At 36.1% G+C, this 21,126-nt stretch overlaps 3 protein-coding genes and 1 long non-coding RNA gene across 6 annotated transcripts; 1 reads left to right on the top strand and 3 right to left on the bottom strand.

Annotated features, from left to right (window-relative positions):
* Positions 1-6: 6 nt before the first annotated feature.
* LOC113682555 (uncharacterized) lies at positions 7-6,949 on the bottom strand. 3 transcript variants are annotated; one of them, XR_016179420.1, is made up of 4 exons: positions 6,588-6,772; positions 5,964-6,078; positions 4,973-5,050; positions 7-96 (listed from the first exon to the last, which is right to left on the bottom strand). It is a non-coding gene; the product is annotated as an uncharacterized LOC113682555 (long non-coding RNA). The 3 variants fall into 3 exon arrangements; XR_016179422.1 differs by lacking the exon at positions 7-96 and adding an exon at positions 6,810-6,949 and having other exon boundaries at positions 5,010-5,050; positions 5,964-6,058; positions 6,588-6,643; XR_016179421.1 differs by lacking the exon at positions 7-96 and having other exon boundaries at positions 5,010-5,050; positions 5,964-6,058; positions 6,588-6,711.
* A 1,808-nt stretch (positions 6,950-8,757) lies between these two features.
* Positions 8,758-11,033, top strand: LOC113682556 (substance-K receptor). Its single transcript, XM_027199716.2, has one exon. It carries the CDS (start codon positions 8,878-8,880, stop codon positions 10,048-10,050), a length of 1,173 nt encoding a protein of 390 aa, XP_027055517.2. The 5' UTR covers positions 8,758-8,877; the 3' UTR covers positions 10,051-11,033.
* LOC113682558 (RYamide receptor) lies at positions 10,783-13,119 on the bottom strand. Its single transcript, XM_027199720.2, has one exon. The coding sequence runs from the start codon at positions 12,920-12,922 to the stop codon at positions 11,843-11,845; it is 1,080 nt and encodes a 359-aa protein (XP_027055521.2). The 5' UTR covers positions 12,923-13,119; the 3' UTR covers positions 10,783-11,842.
* A 1,325-nt stretch (positions 13,120-14,444) lies between these two features.
* LOC113682557 (zinc finger MYND domain-containing protein 12) lies at positions 14,445-20,791 on the bottom strand. The gene is made up of 8 exons (XM_027199718.2): positions 20,566-20,791; positions 19,309-19,450; positions 18,939-19,110; positions 18,114-18,283; positions 17,611-17,733; positions 16,300-16,423; positions 15,592-15,737; positions 14,445-15,239 (listed from the first exon to the last, which is right to left on the bottom strand). The coding sequence occupies exons 1-8, from the start codon at positions 20,673-20,675 to the stop codon at positions 15,126-15,128; spliced, it is 1,101 nt and encodes a 366-aa protein (XP_027055519.2). The 5' UTR covers positions 20,676-20,791; the 3' UTR covers positions 14,445-15,125.
* Positions 20,792-21,126: the final 335 nt, after the last annotated feature.

Here is a 21,126-nt window from a genome sequence, read left to right as displayed (position 1 = left end):
ATTAGATTTCAGTCACAGTCTCAACTCCAAAGTTTATTCAATTTTCTTATTTGTATTTTTAAATGTCTTGAACTTCCTCCTTGTCAGGGTTGAAACCTTAAAGAGATCGAAAACAGATATTCAATTTTAAAAGACCACCACAACAATTGCATTGAGAGTTTAAACTACAAACCTTACATACATAAGATCTAATATACTTGAAATTTTTGTTGAGAACGCAAATTAAATGTTTTATGCTAATTCTGGTTTGCACGCTTTCCTTTTGGTCCCTTTGAATAAAACTCATATGCAAGAATCGCTTGCTTCGAGTTTTACCCTTGAGTGGCAAGAAATATTGGGACTGGAAAAGCTTACCTCAAAATCAAAGTGCATTTTTTTAGAGGAGAGCAAGTCGATAATAGAACTGCATATCAAAATGTTTTCTCCACAGGTAGAAATTTGAATCAAGCGCATGTCAAACATTCTCACGAGGGTGATACATGTACTGGGTGAACCTATTGTTTTTATGAACAATGGGAGCGAACCTACTTCTAGTGTAATTTTGCCAACTTCTCTTACTAAAAGCCTCTGTGGTCTAGTGGTAGTGCACATTTAACAATTAAAATTAAACGGCGGCTGGATTCCCCCCAGCCGTCGTTTAATTTAATTGTTAAAGCACATCGGAGGGGCTCAGGCCCCGCTGATCCGATTTCCTTTTAATCTTTAAAGAAAAATTTTAGTTGTTTTAAGATCTCCGAGAATTTTTTCTAGGAATTTCTGTTCTGAGAGAAAAAAATTCCCGGAAAAACTTCTCGGAGATCTCAAAATTAGACAGATTCTGATTTAGAGAGTAAAATAAAATTTACGTCTGAAAATAAAAAATGATGGTGAATGGCCGTCGTGCCATGCCCTGAAGACATGCGCAAACCACGGAAACACAAAGCCAAACAATTAACAAACGTAAATGGGAATTCCACAACAAGAACTGGAGAACGAGAAGAGGTTTGTAATATATCTGGTAAAAAGTGCACCGTAAAAACATCATTTGTAAACTTAGAAAATATGAAACAAACCTATAATCCTAAGTAATGTTGGCACCTTAAAAACAATAATGGAAATGATGTTCGCAAAAATAAAAAAATTGTAACTCCAAACATTTGCTTCTCCCTACTAAATGCAGTCACAACTTTTGATTCGTAGTTTTCAGGGTTAACAAGTTTTAAAATGAACAATGCCAAATTACTTGCGAAAAAACTCGGTTTAGTTCAAAAGTACATTTCACATCAGAGCGTAAATGAGAATATTCAGGAATTTTAATTATTTCTGTTTTGTATTTAATTTTCACTTGTATGGAATTTTACAGCAATGGCATTGATTTACAAGTGTCCCTTTTTTCATTCACCGCGAAAAAAAAACTCGAAAAATAAATCGTTTGAGTTGTATGACTGTTTTGTCCTTCGCAAAATTTGCCGTTCAAAAATATTATTGGTAATAATTCTTGTTTTGCATCAATTTTTTTTTACTTGAAACGAATATTGAATTTTTCAGAAACGTTTGTGACTTACAATTGCTCTCTTTTCTCTACCATTTTCATTGAAATATGTCCTTGGTGAGTTCTAATAGCAAAGTTGAGAAATCTCCTTGACGTTACAAAAGATTGGGTTATTTCAAGTATTATTCGAGAATATGTCCACCTTTCATGCGAAAGATTTCTCTTATAAAGAAAAATCACTCCTTTCACCTGACAAGTTTGATTTAAAAGTAGAAATCTTCCCTTTTGCTCTCACAATTTGAAACAACATGAGGTGGTCATCAATTCCTATTTTTGCTGATATATACTTCCGTATACATATCCTCATCTGACTCGAAAGGCCTTTTCATGAAAAGTTTGAAGATAAATTATACGCACACATGACATGTAAAGAAACCTACTGAGTTAATAGGTAAAATTTCACAGCGATATTTGACAACCTTGTTCGTCTATAGATGACTCTCCAAGCGTTCTGTCTAGTATGTTTTTTTCACCATAATTGAAAAGAATGGTTCCAAAAATTTTCCCTCCAGGGACGCTAAATATAAAGATTTTAGACCTATTTTGTTATGTGACAAAGAGATAGCAGTCGTACAATAGCAAACCTTAAGGCTTGCTTCTCAATCGAAAAATTTGTGGAAATTTAAGTTTTCTTGATCGTCACGAAAAGTAAACAAAGAAGAGAAAATCATTTTGTTCTAAGAACTACTGAAAACTCATCAGCTATCCAGCAGATTCCTTTCTCTCAGTCAAAGCGTTCACACTCAATACTACAAGGATATAGAGCTTTTTCGAAACTTTGTTTTCGGCCATGTATCTATTACGTAAATAAAAATAAATGCTTCACAGTAAAACTGAAAATTTAAAGAAATTACGATACAACTTGTCCATTTAATCTCCAAAAACTTTTTTCAGCAAAAATTTTTCGTTTCTAAGATATCTAACGGGGTATGTTTGATTTTTTTTTTTTTGTAATTTTTCAAAGCGATATAATTGTTGACTTGAAGGAAAAAAAATATGAAATATACACACAGACACTCGCCTTTCGCGATCTTGAACGATCCTTTGCTAGGTTTAAAGAGAATATGATTTCATTTCAAATTACATAAGTTGTCTTCATTGTTTGATTTATTGAAAACAAAAATCTAACAACTTACCAGGCGTAGGAGCTCATTCCGTATCGAAATTTCGCTTATGTTTGGTTCTACCACATAATTTGACTTACACCCGCGCAATAACAACTATCGCAAATTTCGGTTGAGAAATCTCCCTTCTGAACTCAAAACCTGTTTATCTAGTTTTACGAAATTTCCCACCGTCATTTGCTAGAATTTTTTTATTCTTTCGGCATTAAAGTTTATTTTTTGAGTTCAAAGATAAATTTCAGGTCACATTGTAGTTGAAATAATTTTTAATTTAAATTATTTCTGTTTAGTACTTAATTTTCACTTGCATATAATTTTCCAGCAACACCTTTGAAATACAATTGTCTCTGAAAATAAAAGCGTTCCATTTCTATTTAAAAAAAAAAATTCAACCTTAAATTGTTATTTACGAGTTTCACTTTCACTAGGCATTAATTCACCTTGAAAACTCATTTTGGAAAAGAAAAGGAATCGTTTGTGGTGTTTGGTGTTCGAAAAAACGATGAGCAATATTTTGTTTTGCATCAATTTTTTTCACTTGAAAAGACTGGAATTTTTTCACAAACGTTCGTAGCTAACAATTGCCCCATTTTCTCATAGAACGTACCATTTTTCATCAAAACGTTTCCATGGTGAGTAGTGATAACAAATTTAATAACTTTACTTCAGGATACCAAAACTTGGGTTATTTTAAGCATTATTATCGCATAAAAAAACCTATCACCCTATCACCCTATCTTTTTGCTATCACAACACTATTTTCTGCTTTTGTTGATTTGTACTACCATGTGAAACATACTGTAATCTCTCATGAAAAACTTCATGGAAAGGTTAAAGAATCATTCTAAGCGCACATGACTGTTAGGAAATCTATTGAGTCAATTGGTGAAAATTCATGAGATGGTTCATAACCTTGCCGTCTATAGACGACTCTCCAAACGTTCTTTTGTTTGTTTGTTTGTTTGTCTGTCATTCCTTTCTGTACCATGCTTGCAAAAGCAACTTAAGCTGATATTTTGGGCTTTTTTAGGAAGAAAATGGTTCCAAACGTTCCACCCTTAAGAGACACTCAATAAATAGATTTTAGGCCTATTGTAGTTTGTAAAAAAGAGAGCAGCAACCCTTGAGGGACGCTTAATCGAGAGAGTAATGGGACATACTTGTTTTCTATCGAAATTTTTCTTGCTCCTCTCGTGAAGTAAACTAAAAAGGCAAACTCGAGTACTGAAAGTCATCAGATATGCAACAATTCCTTTCCTTCACTTAAAGCATTTATTTTCAATATGACGAGTTGTCAAAAGTTTTTTTACACTTTGTTTTGACGATGTATCTGTTACTTGAAAAGATAGACACCTCACAGTGAACCTGAAAGTTTACAGATATTGTAATTTGAGCAATTAATCTTCAAAAACTAATTACGGCACGAAAGTAGATTCTTTGTTTACAGAATATATTCGAGAAGGCACTATTTTCATTGAAAGATCTCCTTGGTGAGTTCCAATACCAAAGTTTAGAAATCTCCTTCTTGCTACAAAACCCTGTTTTTTAAGTATCATTAAAGAATATATAATATAAAAGTATAAAAGAAATTGCAGTTTTACTAATTATCTCCAAAAGTTATTTATGGTTGAATGGAAAATTCATTGTTTCTACGATATTCCTTTTGATCTAAAAGTCTAGTCTGCTCGTCTAGTTTTATGAAATTTCCGTCTCTTTCATTTTGCAAAGTATCTTTTGATTCCATCGGCGCTGCAGTAAATTCCTTTGAAAAGTTTCTTAACACAAGAAAATCGACATTATGATAGCTTTGATTTTTTTTTTTTATAAAAAAAAATAGATGCCTCATGGTGAAACTGAAAATTTAAAGAAATAGTATTTTTTTCCAAATGATCTCCAAAAAATTTTATGGTTCAAAAAACAATAAATTCTTTGTTACCGGGGAAGTGATGAACGCATGGGAAAATTCAATTCCAAAAAGCTTAAAAGATGCTGCAAGTTTAGCGTAACAATTCTCAAAGGTAAAGCGTTTTTGTTAATACAATGAAATAAACCTGTTAAAACTGCTGGCTTCTCTTGATACTAATAATCAAAACAATTGGAACAAAATATGCGCTGTGTTTTCTTTATTTAGAGAATTTACAACAGAATTCAAAAGCACCTAAGCAATTATACTAAAGCAATTATTCAGCGAAGGCGAAGTGAATATTTTTCAATAATCCGGCATGGTAGCATTCGTTGTAAATTTGGCCTTGTTCTCCAAGTTACATTATAATGGATTTCTTTGAGGTACTAACCAATAACAAATTGAACAACTTACGTGTAGGTGAGGTCGTTTCTTTTTCCCAGTTTGCAGTCCTCTTTTCCAAGAACACTTTTCCATTTCCGTGGTTCTGTTCTGCAATCCAATAAATACATTGATAATTGACATGACAAGCCAAATAAACCAACAAATCTGACACAAATAAGACAAAAAAAGAGAAAAAAAGCCGCCAATTATTTGTCTATCTATTATTTGCACTGCTGGTTTTGTTGGGTCTTAATAGTTGCGATTTTATCTGGCGTCGGCTAGAAGAATAATTCGAGAAGTAATTTGTTGGAACAGGTCTGACGACAGTTCTTTTTCAGAACTACCCTTGCCCGACCATCACACTAAAATTTCTCGAAAAAAGTAAATTGTTTAGGTCGAGACGGAGTTAAGGGGCTCTTCAATGTTAACCTAAGTTGAAGCTACCCTCAAAACTTAGCAACTTATCAGTCACAATTCATTATAAAATGAATTGAATTTGTTCTACGACATTATTTAGTTTCAAAGACTAAAAAATCATCCGAGCGTTTCAGATTCTACAAGAAAAATAGTATTTCGTGTGCAGCGTGCCCAAAGTTCCCCTTTTTCCAATAAATGAGCCCCTTCGGCGTTTGAACCACGTCTCCACAAAAGTTGTCACATGTCTAAAGCCGATTCTTTCGGAGTGGTTTAGGAATTAACCATAAAATCCCTCTCTTTTTACATTTTTGGTTTTCCTTCTCCAAACTTTTAATTCACATTTAAACTGAGTTTCCCACGAGTCCAGTTTCTTAGTGGCAAAATCATGTAAATTTAAAGCTGAGAGTAACACGGTTCAAAAGTTAAGCAACAGCAAACAAGAGGTAAGAGAACGAAAATAAAAACACTGCCATATCAACGAAACAGTTTGGAGTAGTTCAAACAATGGCAGCCTACGACGAGTGTTTTGGCGCCCTCCTCACCTATGCTTAATTGTCACGATTTGCTTTGAAATGCCATTAATGCAATACAATAAAGAACTTACGTTAAGTTTCGTTCTTTTACATCACTCCGTGCATTCCACATTCCAGCTTTCCAATCTTCTTTTTCAATCTTAATTTTTATTTCCTTCTCACGACTCTGTAAATCCGATGAGTACACTGATTAAATAAAATGTCGCACACCATTTAATGACCGTCCATGCTAAGAATGGCCGAAGGGAAAGGACTCTTAGAAAAGATGCAGAGTGATCCAGCTTAATTTTCTTTCTCAAAGAGACATTTATCGGTAGATTTTAAGCATTCATCAGTAAGTTTTATTACTCATCTCCACCTCTTTTTTTCTTTTTTCCTTACTTTTTGCTTAAAGTAAGCAGTTTACGTGGTTAGTACGAAGGCTGGCATCTCGCTTTTCACGAATTCTAGGTACAAGATATACACCAAATATGCATCGCACAAAAGTTTACGTCTAAAAAGCATGATCCATGAACGATGAGAACCAACGGCTTAATAGAAAATGTTTGCACAGTTACATATGGATGGCTTCTATCATTTACCACGTTCTAACAATTGAAGTCGTCATAGCCGTTGGGTCTCGTCGTTCATTACTTACGCCACTTAGGGTCAAGTTTTTGTAATCGAGAGTATATTGAAGTTCATGTTTGACTTACCAATCAACAACAAGTTCGCAGTCCATAGGATTCCTGCATCTTGTATCATCGTAGTCCTTGAGAAAAGACACGAACCAAAACAAAAATATTCAGAATAGGGAATAAGACGCCAAAATCATTTTCCTTATTATGTTTTCATTTATATTACACTTTGAAACTAGGAGTACCGAAGCACTTACCATAAATCTGAGAAGAAAAAACTGTAGTAGTCCTGATACTTACTAGTATTCAGTAAGGTAACTCGATAAACCCAGAGCACAGAGTCTCAAGGTACCGCTTAACTATGAAAAAGAGGACAAATTCAACTTAAAGACGAGATAAAATTTTGTTGAAGAAGTTCTCTCTGGCAACTTTTAAAAAGATGTGATAGAGTCGACATTTAAGACGAAGTTATAAGAAAGGTCGAAGTACAAGAATTAAACGTAACGACATAAGCAAATAACCTATCAAAGTTCAGCATATGATTCATTCTCTCACCTCGTGTAAAGTTACTGGTATTCTGCAAAAGTATACTAATATTTCCATATTTGGCTGCTGATCGCGGGAAAAGGAAACAGTCGTCTTAAAAATACTGTTAGAAACAGTTACGAGCGCAGAAACCGGCAGAATATGTCAAGTTTCTGTTCGAAGAAGCAAAACACGATAACTTCTTGAACCACATGTCACACTGACCCAAGGTGTGAGACAAACATGAATGAATAATTAATTTTTGAGACAATTTCGTCGTGCCCTTTGCTTTCTGCATAAATTGATCACAAAAAATTCAGAGAATTTCATATTTGCCCCAATAGTTCTTTGTTAGGATTACATCTGAAATAAAAAAAAACCTCATAATTCATCTATAAACTTATTTCAGTTTTCCGATTAAATTTAAGTCCACAAATATAATTTACGGCCAGACGGCTCTTTCCGGACCAGCTTTAGTTAACCTCTCCGTCAAACCCTCAGCCCTACACATGTCAGCTTTCATTATGATTTTCTACAAGATCGGGTTGGTGAGGCCATGCAGGTCATATCATTATGGCCGTGCGAGAAAATTTTCTAGTCCGGTCCTCCCACTCAGTCAATATGTACATAGGGTCTTAGGGTAATTCAGTATTAACAACTGAGTTGACAACGTAAATTGGCCACCGTAACTGAAGAGTTTGAAAACTGGCGTTTCGAGCGTTAGCCCTTCGCCAGAGCGATTGGTTGCAAAAGAAGTATGTATAAGTAGATGGTTGATGTTACGCTCCTGTTCGCCCCACTGCGTACCTCCCTTGTACAGGCATCTTTTTTTTTTTCAGCAGAAGCGCGCACGGGGCCGCTCAGGTCATAATTACGATAATTCGGATAGTCACCCAGGGAAAAGCGATTGACATATAATACCAAACTATGCGAATTTTGGGAGAAAAAGCGCATTTCAAGGAACGACGTTTCGGCCTCTCCAAGGCCATTTTCAGGTTTTTGTAAAATACAAAAATTTAGCACATAAATATAATGGTTAAATACAATAAATCTTGTAACAAAACATGAAATTATTTTCAACTTAAATATTTCAATTGTTGTAATTGTGCAATTTTAACATGACATAACCCTTGTTACATTCTTTTCCGGTTTTTTTATAAATATTGTATTTATATGCTAATTTTTCTTAATTCTAGATTCTACTAGAACTTGAAAATGACCTCCAAGAGGTCGAAACGTCGTTCCTTAACATCGCCAATCTTTATTACAAAGTCTATATCAAAGAAATTTCAAGGCTCAATCAAGCAGCTTTGTTGCGTAAAATTCGTCAGTGAAACACGAGATTAATCAACCTTTATTCATTTCCTCCTACTATGACGACAGATTACATTTCGCAAACTGATTGTTTTAAGTCAAACACTGAAAATGTATTATAACCGTATCGATCTCTGAAAAAATGATGACTCATCCCACTGTCGCCGATTTGCAAAAATTTGGATTGCTGACTAGTCATCGGACTTGAAGCTGAAAAGATTATTTACCTCACTAATCGAAACTGAAATTTATAATTTTTTTCTCAATATTGTATTGAGGTAAAACAATTATAAATTTGAGTCAGAAATGTCAGAAATGACAGACAAGCTAGTTGAGTAGATGCTGAACGAAGATAAGTTTTCATCAAAAGAGCCGACCTTTTTGAGTGGCAGCACTAATTTATATTATTCATCGTTTTATTTTGCAGAGGAGGCGGTCAATTTTTATGATAATTTCTCAGTTATTTCGTACCGAGCGAGAAGAATTTCTTTCATAAGTATTTACTGCCAAAAATTACAACTTAAAACTAATGGAGGAATCAACCTTGAACTGCATAAATTCGACGACTTTTTCACCAACTCCTCGGGAAGAGGAGTGCTTTTCCAGAGATCCGATGCCATTGAAAATCATCCGAATTTGTGCGTATTGCATTGTGATCTTCGTCTCTTTAGTTGGTAATCTCTTGATAATTGCGGTGACGAGGAGAACAAAAATGACAAGTAGAAAATCTATCCATTATCTGATTGTGAACATGGCCATGGCAGACATATTTCTAACAGTGTACATGCCTCGGATGATAGCTCTGGCTTATGTGGGTTACGAATGGCAGATTGAAAACCTGCCAGGCGAGATATTCTGCAGAATTTCAACACTACTTAATCACGCTTGCATGACTGCATCGATTCTCACTGTTGTGGCAATCAGTTTTGATCGTTTTTTAGCTGTAATTTTCCCATTACGATCGTCGCTCCTCACAATTCCAAGAACCAAGATGATCATAATTTTCATATGGCTCACGGCTATTGCATTTCGAGTACCCATGGCATATTCAGCAAGCCTACACAACTTGAACGGAAAACCCCATTGTGTCATTGTCCTGGATGAGACATTCGGTGATGGAACCGAAAAAGTCTACTACTTTCTAAATCTCTTCAGCCTTTTTGTGATACCATTCTTTATCATTTTGATTTTATACAATGCCATTTTGGTAACTCTAAAGAAACGTAAACCACCACAAGTTGACACTACTCTGAATATAAACCCATGGCAACAGCGTAAAGAGGAAACTACAAGAAGAGTCCTACAACTGGCAACAGCTGTTGTGATGGCATTTATAATTTGCTGGTTTTTGTACTTCATTCGTCTTATCTTGTTCTCCTACAACGTCGATGTTTCATGCCATATTTTATTTTTGCGCCTTTTTCTCGCCCACTCTAACAGCGCCATCAATCCATGTCTTTACGTGGTATTCAGTGAGAGCTATCGACACGGAGTCAAAAATATCATCTCGCAGTATTTTCCAAAAGTTTGTTGGACAGAAAATTATGTTTTACCAGCGTCCGCAGCAGTTGCAAACTCTAGAGCTACATGTCAAGAAAAAGCCGACGGAAAATTTCCCCATCAACGAAATTGTAAAGGAGAGAGTGCCATTATCGCAGAAAGGGCAATGGAGAATTCCATTTCCGATGAAGACGCAGTGTAAAAAAACGCGATCGACGCCTGGCGCGGGAAAACGCGAGTAACCAGGTCATGATCGGTTTTCATCTTTTATCAAAACTTTGGCTTAACATATAAACCACGTAACTTCCGACAAGAAGGGAAGTTTGTCTATTGTGCATTATTCCTCTGTCTTTCATTAAAATTACCTGACAGTTCCTTGTTACTAGTTCATTCCCCTTATTGGAAAGAAAAACTGTTAGAATGAAATGTCTTGCCTAACAATGCCGACTCTCACCCGTGGCTGATTGTGAGCTGTGATTAGCTCGAAAGGAAACCTACGCTTTCAAATCAACTAATCAGACGTAAGGTTCACGCGAATGCTGACTTGGTCATGTGCCCCATTGGCCTTATGTATATCTTTGTTGTCTGCATGAATGGCTACCAATAGCAGTTAATTTTATGAATGATTACAAATAGCAGTTCATTTTACGATCCTCAATCAGTCATAACTGCTTAATTGCAATGCGTAGTATATGCATCTCAATAGTGACCATAGGAATTTGTTGTTGCATAAAACTAGTCACTAAGCAGAGCGGGAAATGTTTTTCTGATCAGGTAGATAGGAAAAGGATACAAACGTAATTTCCCTAGATATCATTAAGCAATAGTTGCATAAAATAAACTTTGATGCGGTCATTTCATTGGTAATTCGTGTCTAAACTTGAACCAATGACGTCGATTATTCGGAGCGTCTTAAAAAAAATTGAAGTCACAGTTGGAAGTTACTGTTTTATTTTTATTGGTGAGAATTCAGTTTATCTTCGAGCTTAAAAAGAAAAGTCTATCCTTTCAACTAATGAATATTGAAAGCTTCCGAAAGGGTTTAATTTGCGTTTGAGCAGACATATTAACGGTTTTCTTAAGCTTGAACCGTAGAAAAATCATGTTTTAACAGCTTGGCATGTTTTATTTAGCTTGGGCTCTTCGCAATGAGCCTGCCAATACAACAATATAAACATTAATGCCAAGGTTGTTGAGAGCCGCTGTTTACTTTATTTCGAGCGTTTGACACTCAAAGACGATTTCAGCTGCTTTACGACTTGTATCAATGAATTGACCCACAAGAGTGACTAAAATCTAATTTCTCCTTACAATATCCCCCCTGAATCACACATCAAAGTTACGAGAGTACAGAAAACGATCATCATCTAAAAGAGCTCTTGATTGTTAGACAAATTCTCCTGGTCAGCACTTCAGGAAATTTACGGGGAACAGTATGGAGAATATGCATACTGATTTTCAGAGATAAAGGGTCAAATGTGAATTAAAGCCGACACATATTGAACATTCCCCCCGGAACTACTCGGTTTTTTCGGTATGTCGGTCATGTATTAGATATCTTTATGAGATTTGGGTATTTGTAAGTATTTGCAACAAAAGATTTCCTTCCCCTTCGGTCACGAATTCAGCGGGCAGTTTCTCCAGAAGAAACAGCTTGATGTTTTGCTCACTTAGATATATTCAACGTAAAGAAGGGTTGAGCGAAAGAACAAAATCAAAGCCAGGAAAAATGTTGAACAAAAACCCCAGGACAAGGTCGAATTAAAGTCGTCACACTGTTGCTTTACCATCGAGGCTCGTATTCATCGCCAATTTGAGCTTTTTGTCAACATCTTGTCAAACTCAGGTACTTTTCTTCAATTTTAGGCCTTGTACCAAACAGCGGGCGCTAATCAGTTTTTACGTAATTCAAATACTGAAAGGGAAGATGTAATTTTTTTCGTTTCGAACCGTTTGTTAATGGGCACGCTCACGCTTTCTTTTTGTCCGCATTTTCAACTTTGCTCATCGTCATTTTGTTGAGTTTTCCACAGATTCATTGTGCTTGTCGGAAACACCTTTTGCGAGGAATTCTTCTCGCTGAGAATTCCACTACAAAGCGCGCAGCGAACCAGAATGCGTTTCAATCCTGTACGGAAGTTCTCGTTTAAAGCGAAGCACAAACATGGATTCACTGCACTGTTTAGATCAGCCAAAAACAATCTGAAAAATAAAACTTCACAGCCCACTTGTATTTTGTACGAAAATAAAATGAGTTGGACAAAGTAGAGCAACCAGCAGAGCATAAATGCAGCCACCACTATCAACACCATTCGAAGAACTTTCTTCTTTATCCGTGTGTCTCTTGTATGCTCTCTTCCTGCGATTTCTTCTCCGGGTGCTTTTCGTAGTTTCAGGGAAATTAAAATGGCCGAATACAGCACAACTATCACTGCTAAAGGCACAGCAAACAGGCCAATGAGGGTAAAATTGTAATAGGTCCTTTCGGCTCCTTGGTAGAACACATCGTCTAATGACAGATGACAACTCGTTTCGCCGTTTTTGGTCTCAATAAGTTTCAGGCCATACAACATTGGCAGACGAATAACGATGGATGAGAACCATATCATTGCAATAATGATTCGACAAATTTTCTTCGTTATAATGGTCCTCAACGGCAATATCACAGCGAAAAATCGATCAAAGCTGATGGCTACCACAGTGAATATGGAAACGCAAATGGCAGTTTGATGCATGAAAACAGCGAACTTACATACCACAAGTCCCAATGTACCGTATAGCTGCCATTTATAGCCATCATGCCACACAGACAGCGAGCGAGGCATGTACAATGTTATTAAAAGGTCTGCAGTACACATGTTGACCATGAAAAAGTTAACCGTTTTCCTCAGGCGCTGTTCTTTCCATACCACGGCAATGATCGCAGAATTTCCAAGAAGAGATACTACAAGCAGCACGCAATAAGGAACGATCCTGGCCATTTTAACAGCTGTTAAATCATTCTCAAAGCAGTCCTCGTTTTGGGCGCTTTCGTTCTTGGGGGTATAATTGAAGGTTTCGTTGGCCAACGACATCGCCAGGCTGGGAAAATTAAAATTAGTGAATTCCTTGCCGCACTACTGAGCTGTTGGGAAAGATCTTACAGGTGATTAATATTTAAAGAGTCTTTCATTTCTTGGTCATAATACTCACGAAAGATATTTTCCACTAAAATTCCGGTTTAGGGAAAATTCCTTCCGAATGAAAATGTAAAGTGATCTTTTTCTCAATTTGTTATGAATTTAAATAATAATAGAACGATGTGTTTTTTTTGGACACATAAAACCGCCCAGGTTGAATTAAGAACTTCAAATACACCTGCAAGACTTCCAAACAGTATAGGATCTACCCTCGCTCAGCAGAAAATCTTAATAACAGAGTCCTTAACTTACCAATAGCAGTTTAAAGGAAAATCCGATTAGTTTTACTCCGATGTAATTGCTTAATGTACGTTTTAGCTAAGGCGAAAACCTTCAACTAATCTGATCATGTTACGACGTCCATAAACAAACAGTTACGAGTGGGTATTTTGTAAATGCACCTTGTGTTAGGTTTGTCATCCAACGAACCAATAGTTCGCCAAGATAGTGAAGCACAATTCAAAATGAATACAAACAGTGTCATGAAATAAAGGGAGCCGCTGATATTCGGTGCCTTAGTCTGAACTAATTATGTACTTTTAGTGGGAGCGGAGGGGAATTTTGAATGCTTAGAAATGGTATTGACTAGTATTTTCAAGCATTCAAAAAAATCCCAGTCACTGAAACAGCGTAAATTTTTGTTGCGGCAATAATTTTTGGACTCTTGTTCAATAGAGCATTAGCACATAAATTATCGGAATACCACTCTATGATATCGTTTCTAAGGATTTTCATTTGTGAGGTTATTCGATTCGAAGTAAATATTTGTACATAGTGGAATTTTGCACAAGGTTTTGACATTAAATAACATCAAGTTTGGAACCCGTCAGAAACACCAAAACTGTCGGCTTGAATTTTTTTCATCGTTGCACCTGTGAAAACAACGACAGTCTAAGTGTAAGACTTTGTTTAATCAAATTCAAAGCGTCAATAATCAACTTTCAGCCTGTACGAAAATCGACTCAAATACATCTACTGATGTATACAAAATGGAACGCTTTCTTGGTAGGAGTAACACGATGACCTTCGCTGCTAAGAGGAAAAGAGAACTCAACTTAAGACCACTTTATCTTTGAAATTATAACCCCCTGTTGAATAATGAGTTTAATCTCATCTGCAAAAAATGAACGCTCAATTTTCATATCGCATAATTCTTCGCTAGAAAAAAAAATTCCCCTCTGTTTAAACAGGTTATAGTTCCACAAATAGATGTTTTTACAGTTGCTTTGTGTTTTGCCAAGTTTTCACGAGTTGTCTAAGCACCTTAACACCTCTAAGAGAACAAAGGACGTATGTTTTGAGTTATTTTACCTTTAAAAACATTCCGTTTTTTTTTTACAAGGGCTCTACATATGCGTTAGAAAAAACGCGATGGTCATAAAGGTATAATACTTGGTAATAGACGTCAGACACAAAATGGTGACAACGATTTTTTACATTTAATAATCGTTTCACAGTTAGGTATTTACGTCTAGAAAGGGAAATACTATTGACGAAATAAAAGCCAGCAAAAAAGAGGATTATGGGCAGACAATTCTTCGTGAAAATAACTTATATCAACAAGATACCTAAGCGCACAATTAAAAAAAAGTTTTTGACGAATGCGTAAAATTGTCGGATATGCACATCTATTTACATTAGGTCAGTTATAACTACAAGGCCATACCAAGACTCTAAAAAGTCCTCCCTGCTTTAACTCGTTCTCGGTGGGTTGCATCACAAGTTTTGTATAAGATTAAGTTATTTAAAAACTCCTAGCTTGACCGGTCAAGATTTTGTTGACTTACAGTTATAAAGCTAGATTTTATGAAAGTGGCGGAGATGAACTGCACATAAGTACAAGAACTTGTGGATGGTCTTCATGAAAAGAATTGCAAAAATTTAAAAAAAATTCTGCACGATGTAATTCCTTTTTCACAAGATCGGATTTTAGGAACATTTTAAGACAAAAATAACACTAAAATCTAAATAGAGAAAAATAATTTCTTATTTCAACTTTTTAAAAAAAGTACTTGAGACTTTTCTCTTCCGAAGAATGATCGTAAATACTCACTGGCATCGCTTTAAAAGAACGCTTTCTATCGCTGACTTAAGTTCGCTACAAAAATCTCTCGACAGCTTTCAAAAATTCAACGAGATTACTCATGGTTCCTTCGTCAGACGAAACTGCACTCTCGCAGGCAGTTCGAGCTTTGATCCCAAAATCTCTTGCCTGCAACGAAAATAACAAACGCTTCAGCGCGTAAAAGAACAGTCTACCGAACGATGGAAACTAAGACATTTAGTTTGGAAACTTTTAACCCTCTCAGATTGAAAACTGATTATGAATAGGGAGGGAAGTGATTCGTCGTGTCAGTAAGAAATACATTAATTGTATCAAGTTTACTATGAGGACAAAATCAGACGGTATTTAACGAGGTCCGCTCGTTTCTCACGGTGTCGCCGTTCGAGCCGCAGCCTACGGCCTGCTCGCGGACTATCTTTCAGACTTTATGCACAAATCAAGTTTGTGCATGCACACGACAATTAACCACAGTCGTACGATTTAAGTTATACGGACTTACTTTTGGCATATCTCCCAAAATAAACTGTAACATGGCTGTGGTGAAATATATTTTACACATGACTGCAGGAGTTTGCACTGTCTGCTGCTCTCGCAGGTCCAATATGGCATTTACCACCTGGATAGCCTCTGCTTCTTGAGCCTCGTCTGAAAAAACGAAACATCTAAAGTTCGCCTTTAATTTACCTTGCTTATAAATTTTACACAAGGAAGTCCTGACACGAGTCTCTGATAGCCTGCTAGTTGCGCAACCTTTAACTATTTGAAATCCAGCTGTAGCTAATGTTATTTTTTTCAAAACTTCTAGACACAAAAAGGGCAAATTACACAAACATAAGCCCCACCAGAGAGGCTCACTCAGACAAAAACAATTGCAATAAAAGACGCAGGTGATTGTTTCGAAGAGGTTTGGAATGGAGTTCTATGAAATGAGTGGCAAAGCCTTGAGAGCCAATTGTTCAGGAGCTCGTTTCCTTCATTCCTATTTAACGCCCTCGAAGCCGGCACGAAAAGCAAAATTTTCTCAGCTAGCGTCAAAAACATTCGAACTAAGAAAAAATACTTCCAGTGAGACCCTCAGTAACATATTTTATCACAATTATTGTCACTTTGGATGATGTGCCACTGAGTTATAGGAAACCGAAATTGCCCAACGAATGAAAAACAAACACAGATCTTGTAATTTAACACACATTTCACATTTTAGTACCTAAAACATCAAAATCTGTTGGTACACCAGAGTTGAAGGCTGGTCCTATCCCAGAAGGTTCTGCAGGCGTTTTGGTTCTCTGACCCACCAATTTGCCAAGGTGTTCAAACCAGATGTCTGTCACCTGGAAATAAAAATGAGCTTATGCCATTAGAATTGTGAATATGCATTCATAATAGTCTAGCACACAAGACAAGTGACAGACCAAATCATTGTAGCAAATTGCAATTTCCATGTAACTTGAAGTGAATACACTGCTAATGCAGCAGTCTTATTACTCCCTCTGGCTATAGCCTGCCAGCAGACCCTCATTATCAGTACATTACCACAAGCAGTTTTTTGCCCATTGTAAAGTATGAGGCCTAGAGCAAAGCAAGCTAGTGAGAGGTCTCAAGGGGTCTAGCAACTGTTATTATCAATGACACACCCCCAGCATAACCTCTTCCAAGTGGTATCAAAGGGGTCTTAGCAACTGATATTATTGTCGACAGACCCCCCACAAACCTCTCCTAAGAGGTCTCAAGGGGTCTAGCAACTGTTATTACAAAAGAACACTATGCATATTGGCTGATTGGCTACAAAAGCACCAATATTCTACTTTTCTAAAGCCTCATACCGAATATGCCATCCTGGAAGAAGTGCTACATGTGAGACCAAAAATACTGATATGCATTGCCCCTGAGTAAGTGCCCCAACAAGTAACGTGATGCTTCTTAGGAACTTAATTTAGGTTCACATTTGGCTTAAACAGCCTTGGAAATTCATCTTCCTCCAAAACCACATAGTTAAGTTTGACTGTTTGAAACAGTGATGGTTTCCTTCCCTTCCATTAAACTCTTAAACTCAAATCAGCAGGCAGTGAGGTCAAAATTTTGCAAACATGCAAGGAGCAGGGCAAGAAGAGACAGCAGATGTAATTTTAACATTTTATATTTCTTTGTCTTTATTTTTCCAAGAAAAATAAAGAATGTTATAAAAACACTCCATGTTTTGCAAAAAATGTTCTAAATGCCATGATGTTGGTCTTAAATAGAGTAAATACAGTCTAACAGTTTGACAACTCCTGGACTTTTTAACTCTCTCACTCCCAAGATCTAATTAGTAATTCTCCTTACTATCTGCCATACAATTCTTATGTTAGTTCAGAGAATTTGGTATTGGATCAACTAATAATACCATAATTGATATTCTTCTCTATTCCCATCACCTGCCTGCTTGATATTGTATTGATATTGTAAGGAGAAATTCTGTCTTGGTCACTTGTGGAAGTGAAAGGGTTAACTCTATACAGTCATCACGAAATTGCCTTACTTGATTGTACAGAGAAAATGCTACATCCAACTTGTTCTGCCTGTAGAACACATTGGCCATGTGAAAATATCCACCAGAGGTCCTAATGTCATCTGTACCATGCACTCTGGATGAGTGATAGATCTACAAAACAATGAGTGGACATAAACATTGGAGGTTTTGTCAAAGAAAGGCCTTTGGGTCACACTTTCTGCATGAATCAAAATTGCATAAAAAAAATTATTGTTCAAAAAATTATTTCTGTTATTGACTTGCATTTCTAAACAAATAAGAGTTTAACTCTTTACACTATATGCATATTCTCCATACTGTTCTCTATACATTTGTTAGGGTGCAAACAAGGAGAATGTGTTTAACAATCAAGCACTACTTCAGTTGGTGATCATTTTCTTTATTCTCATGATCTTAATGTTTAATTCAAGAATGATTTTGTACAGAGAAATTAGATGCTAGTCCATCCTAATGCTTATCTGGTGACTTGTCAGACTGTCAGTTAAACTTACATCATCAGCTAGTTGTGAGAGAGCATCAGGGTAGTTTCCCTGTGCAGCATACAGCAAACCCAAGTTTCTGAAGAGCTTTGATTTAATACTGTCTGGACATTCAGGAGTCTTAAGCACTGTCCACTGGGCCTGAGCTAAATACTCCTCTGCTTGAGATAACCGACCAAGACCTAAAAAAAAATACACATGTAGGATATCGACTTGTTAAAACTGCAACTACTCTGATAAAGTGACAAAGAACTCTTTTGCCATACAAGTCCTCTATAACTCAGTGCTAATGAGAGGTTAAAGCAAATCCAAAGGTCTCACATTTGATTCTTAATGGTATACTTAGATTTCTCTTTTTTTCCAAGCTGATGAGAAAACAAGTAACATCTTTCTTTAATTTCACCAGTGACACTTTACCACATGTCTTATTCTATTGACTAAGCACACAATGCTTTGCAAACAATCATAACATTATTTTACCCTTAAAGTTTTTATTGAGAAGAGTTGCTTTATCTCAAACTATTGAAAGAGACATTTGACTTGACTAAAAAATATTACCACAGCACTTATCAGCAAAGGTTGGAGCCTTAGAGTAGCCATGGCTTGTTTAGTCCAATCATCCATGTGAGAGTAGTCTTGGAAAGAAATAACATTTCAACAACTTGAACTGTAGTCATCATTTGAGTCACTGACACCAAGCATGACTCCAATGATGACTTTTGCTCCTGTTGTCCAAACACCAGTCATTATCACAAACAATAGTTGTCTCTCAGGTCTACACAAATCTTCACAATCACACTACATAATTCATTATCTAACTTCAATAAAAGTACTCACCTATACTTGCCTCTCCCAGTATAAGGTATGAAGGGACAAGCTCAATGCTACTCAAGCCATAAACCTCAATAGAGAACTTTAAGGATTCCAGTGCTGCTGGAACTACTCTGTCATATCTACCTTCAAAGAGCAACTTTTGACCCTCTGTGCGGCATAATTCAATCATTTGTGTCTGTTTGAAGGAAACCAAACAGTGATTTATTTTTAACTTCTCCTTGCAATTCCACCTTTTCATCTTGCAAAAAGTTATATAGAACTAATTTGATCTTGGGATTTAAAGGGTTAAGATATTTTAACAATTTTGTACTTTGAATTCTTAAATGCTTTTCAATACCTTTCTGTTCAAAACAGTAACAAAAATGATGAATACCTGTCTGACTATTTGCTGTTGTTTCCTGTGCTGCCTTTCTTCTTCTGATCCAAGAAATGGAATGGGTGTTCGCAATGGAATTAACAACTGACATATCTTTTCATGAATTCCAAGCCAATCAGTTTTCTGATGCTCAGGACCACTGAAAAGGAACAAAACATGCAACACTGCCATTTCATTTCAATTTCTACTAATAATTTTAACTTACTTATGCAGAGAGAAAAGAGCTTTCTTCACAGGTAGTTTACACACCAAGTATTATACACCAAGTAATAGTTCACAAGAATAGCTGCAGAAATCTTATAAACAAAATAAGGAACATAGCTTAAAATGGATTTCAGGTCATATTGAGAGAAACCACCCATTTAAATTGTTTGTTAAGTCTATAAATATTCCCATCAGATGGTCAACTTACAACACACTATAATCAATATTCACCTCACTTAAAATACATTTCAATTTTTAACTACTGTGTGTGATCAAGACAGAATTTCTCCTTACTATATCTATACAATATCATGCAGAAAAGTAATGAGAATACAGAAAAATATCAATTAAGGGATTAATAAATGATCCAATACCAAATTCTCTAAACTCACATAATGATAATCACTTGACAGACAGTAAGGAGAATTACTAATGAGATCTTGGGAGTTAAAGGGTTACTATACAGTCATGCAGTAGTGCCAATCTACTCCTATGATGAATGAATTCTTAAAGAAACGACACTACATTATTTCTACGACTAAATTACCGAAATACTTAAGTAAAGAAAGCACATGCATATCAAACTAGTTCAATTTGAAATTTTTATTACGAAATTATTTTCATCTACAACAAAACACCTTAATATTAAGTACCGGGTATATATAATGCATAACTAAACAAAAATTCGGTGGTCTTCAAAGAATTCCAATTTTTCTCCCAAGTGCCGCAGCACTAGTATCCTTGTTGCAAATTTCAAAAATTAATAACCCTCTAGTGCTGCAGTAAAATACTCCTCTAATAATGAAATTAAATCATTGGTATAGTGACCTGCGGGTGTACAAAGTAAAGATACGATCTTTGCAGATAAACTACAATTAAAATAATCTCTGAAAAGAAGCCTGAAAAATTCCAGGCTCCGATGTGCCCCCTATCTGTTATTTAGAACAATTTACTTCACTTAACAATTTAGAAATTTTAATTTCAAGAGCAGAACCTTTCATTTTAAACAGAGTAAACATTCAGAATTCAGGGCACAAGACATGAACTTACCAATAGTAGGTTACTCGGCAGTCCGTACATTGAACAAATGCTGGCTTCTGGCACAACTCACATAAAAGTTTGACACCCTTTGGGTTGGCCAAAGGATTGATAGTATTCATTTCTTTCGCAGCCGACAAATTTGTGAATAAAGTCCTCTCAAGTCCTAAAAGTCAACTTCATTCCGACCGCCATATTGTTTCGAGATGCGAAAGGTTTGTGAGGTTGCTAAGCAACCTCCCTATCACAGATTCAATGTCCGTGGGCTCATATGTTGACGAGATAAAATTTAACGGAGGATAGGATCGGTGGAAAAGGATTATGGAACTTACTTTTTCTGAGACCAGTAGGTGTTGCGCCGGGTTAATTGAAGAAAATATGCGTCACTTACCGTAAAAAACGCTAGAGCGAAGACTTTTTGCATATAATGATTAACAGAAACATGCTGTAAGTGATAAGGTTAACGGGAAAGAAATTAATGAGGAGAGGGATTGAAAAACAGACTGGTTCTCAATCCTCTTAGGTTGTCTGGCGCATTTTTCCCCGAGGAATTCTCATTGGATGGGATAGGAG

Source organism: Pocillopora damicornis, chromosome 8 (genome assembly GCF_964200805.1).
Source record: "Pocillopora damicornis chromosome 8, jaPocDami1.2, whole genome shotgun sequence".
NCBI classification, from domain to species: Eukaryota; Metazoa; Cnidaria; class Anthozoa; order Scleractinia; family Pocilloporidae; genus Pocillopora; species Pocillopora damicornis.
The sequence above is the reverse complement of the archived record's forward strand: the minus strand, read 5'-3'. Positions and strand labels throughout refer to the sequence as shown.

What these genes read in the sequence shown, in the direction of transcription:
- LOC113682556 (XM_027199716.2), top strand. Translation starts at nt 8,878, where the DNA reads ATGGAGGAATCAACCTTGAACTGCATAAATTCGACGACTTTTTCACCA.
- LOC113682558 (XM_027199720.2), bottom strand. Translation starts at nt 12,922, where the DNA reads ATGTCGTTGGCCAACGAAACCTTCAATTATACCCCCAAGAACGAAAGC.
- LOC113682557 (XM_027199718.2), bottom strand. Translation starts at nt 20,675, where the DNA reads ATGAATACTATCAATCCTTTGGCCAACCCAAAGGGTGTCAAACTTTTA. An exon ending in TGCCGAGTAACCTACTATTG is followed by an intron (nt 19,451 to 20,565) that starts GTAAGTTCATGT and finishes GTTCCTTTTCAG; the next exon opens with TGGTCCTGAGCATCAGAAAA. An exon ending in TCTCACAACTAGCTGATGAT is followed by an intron (nt 17,734 to 18,113) that starts GTAAGTTTAACT and finishes ATTGTTTTGTAG; the next exon opens with ATCTATCACTCATCCAGAGT.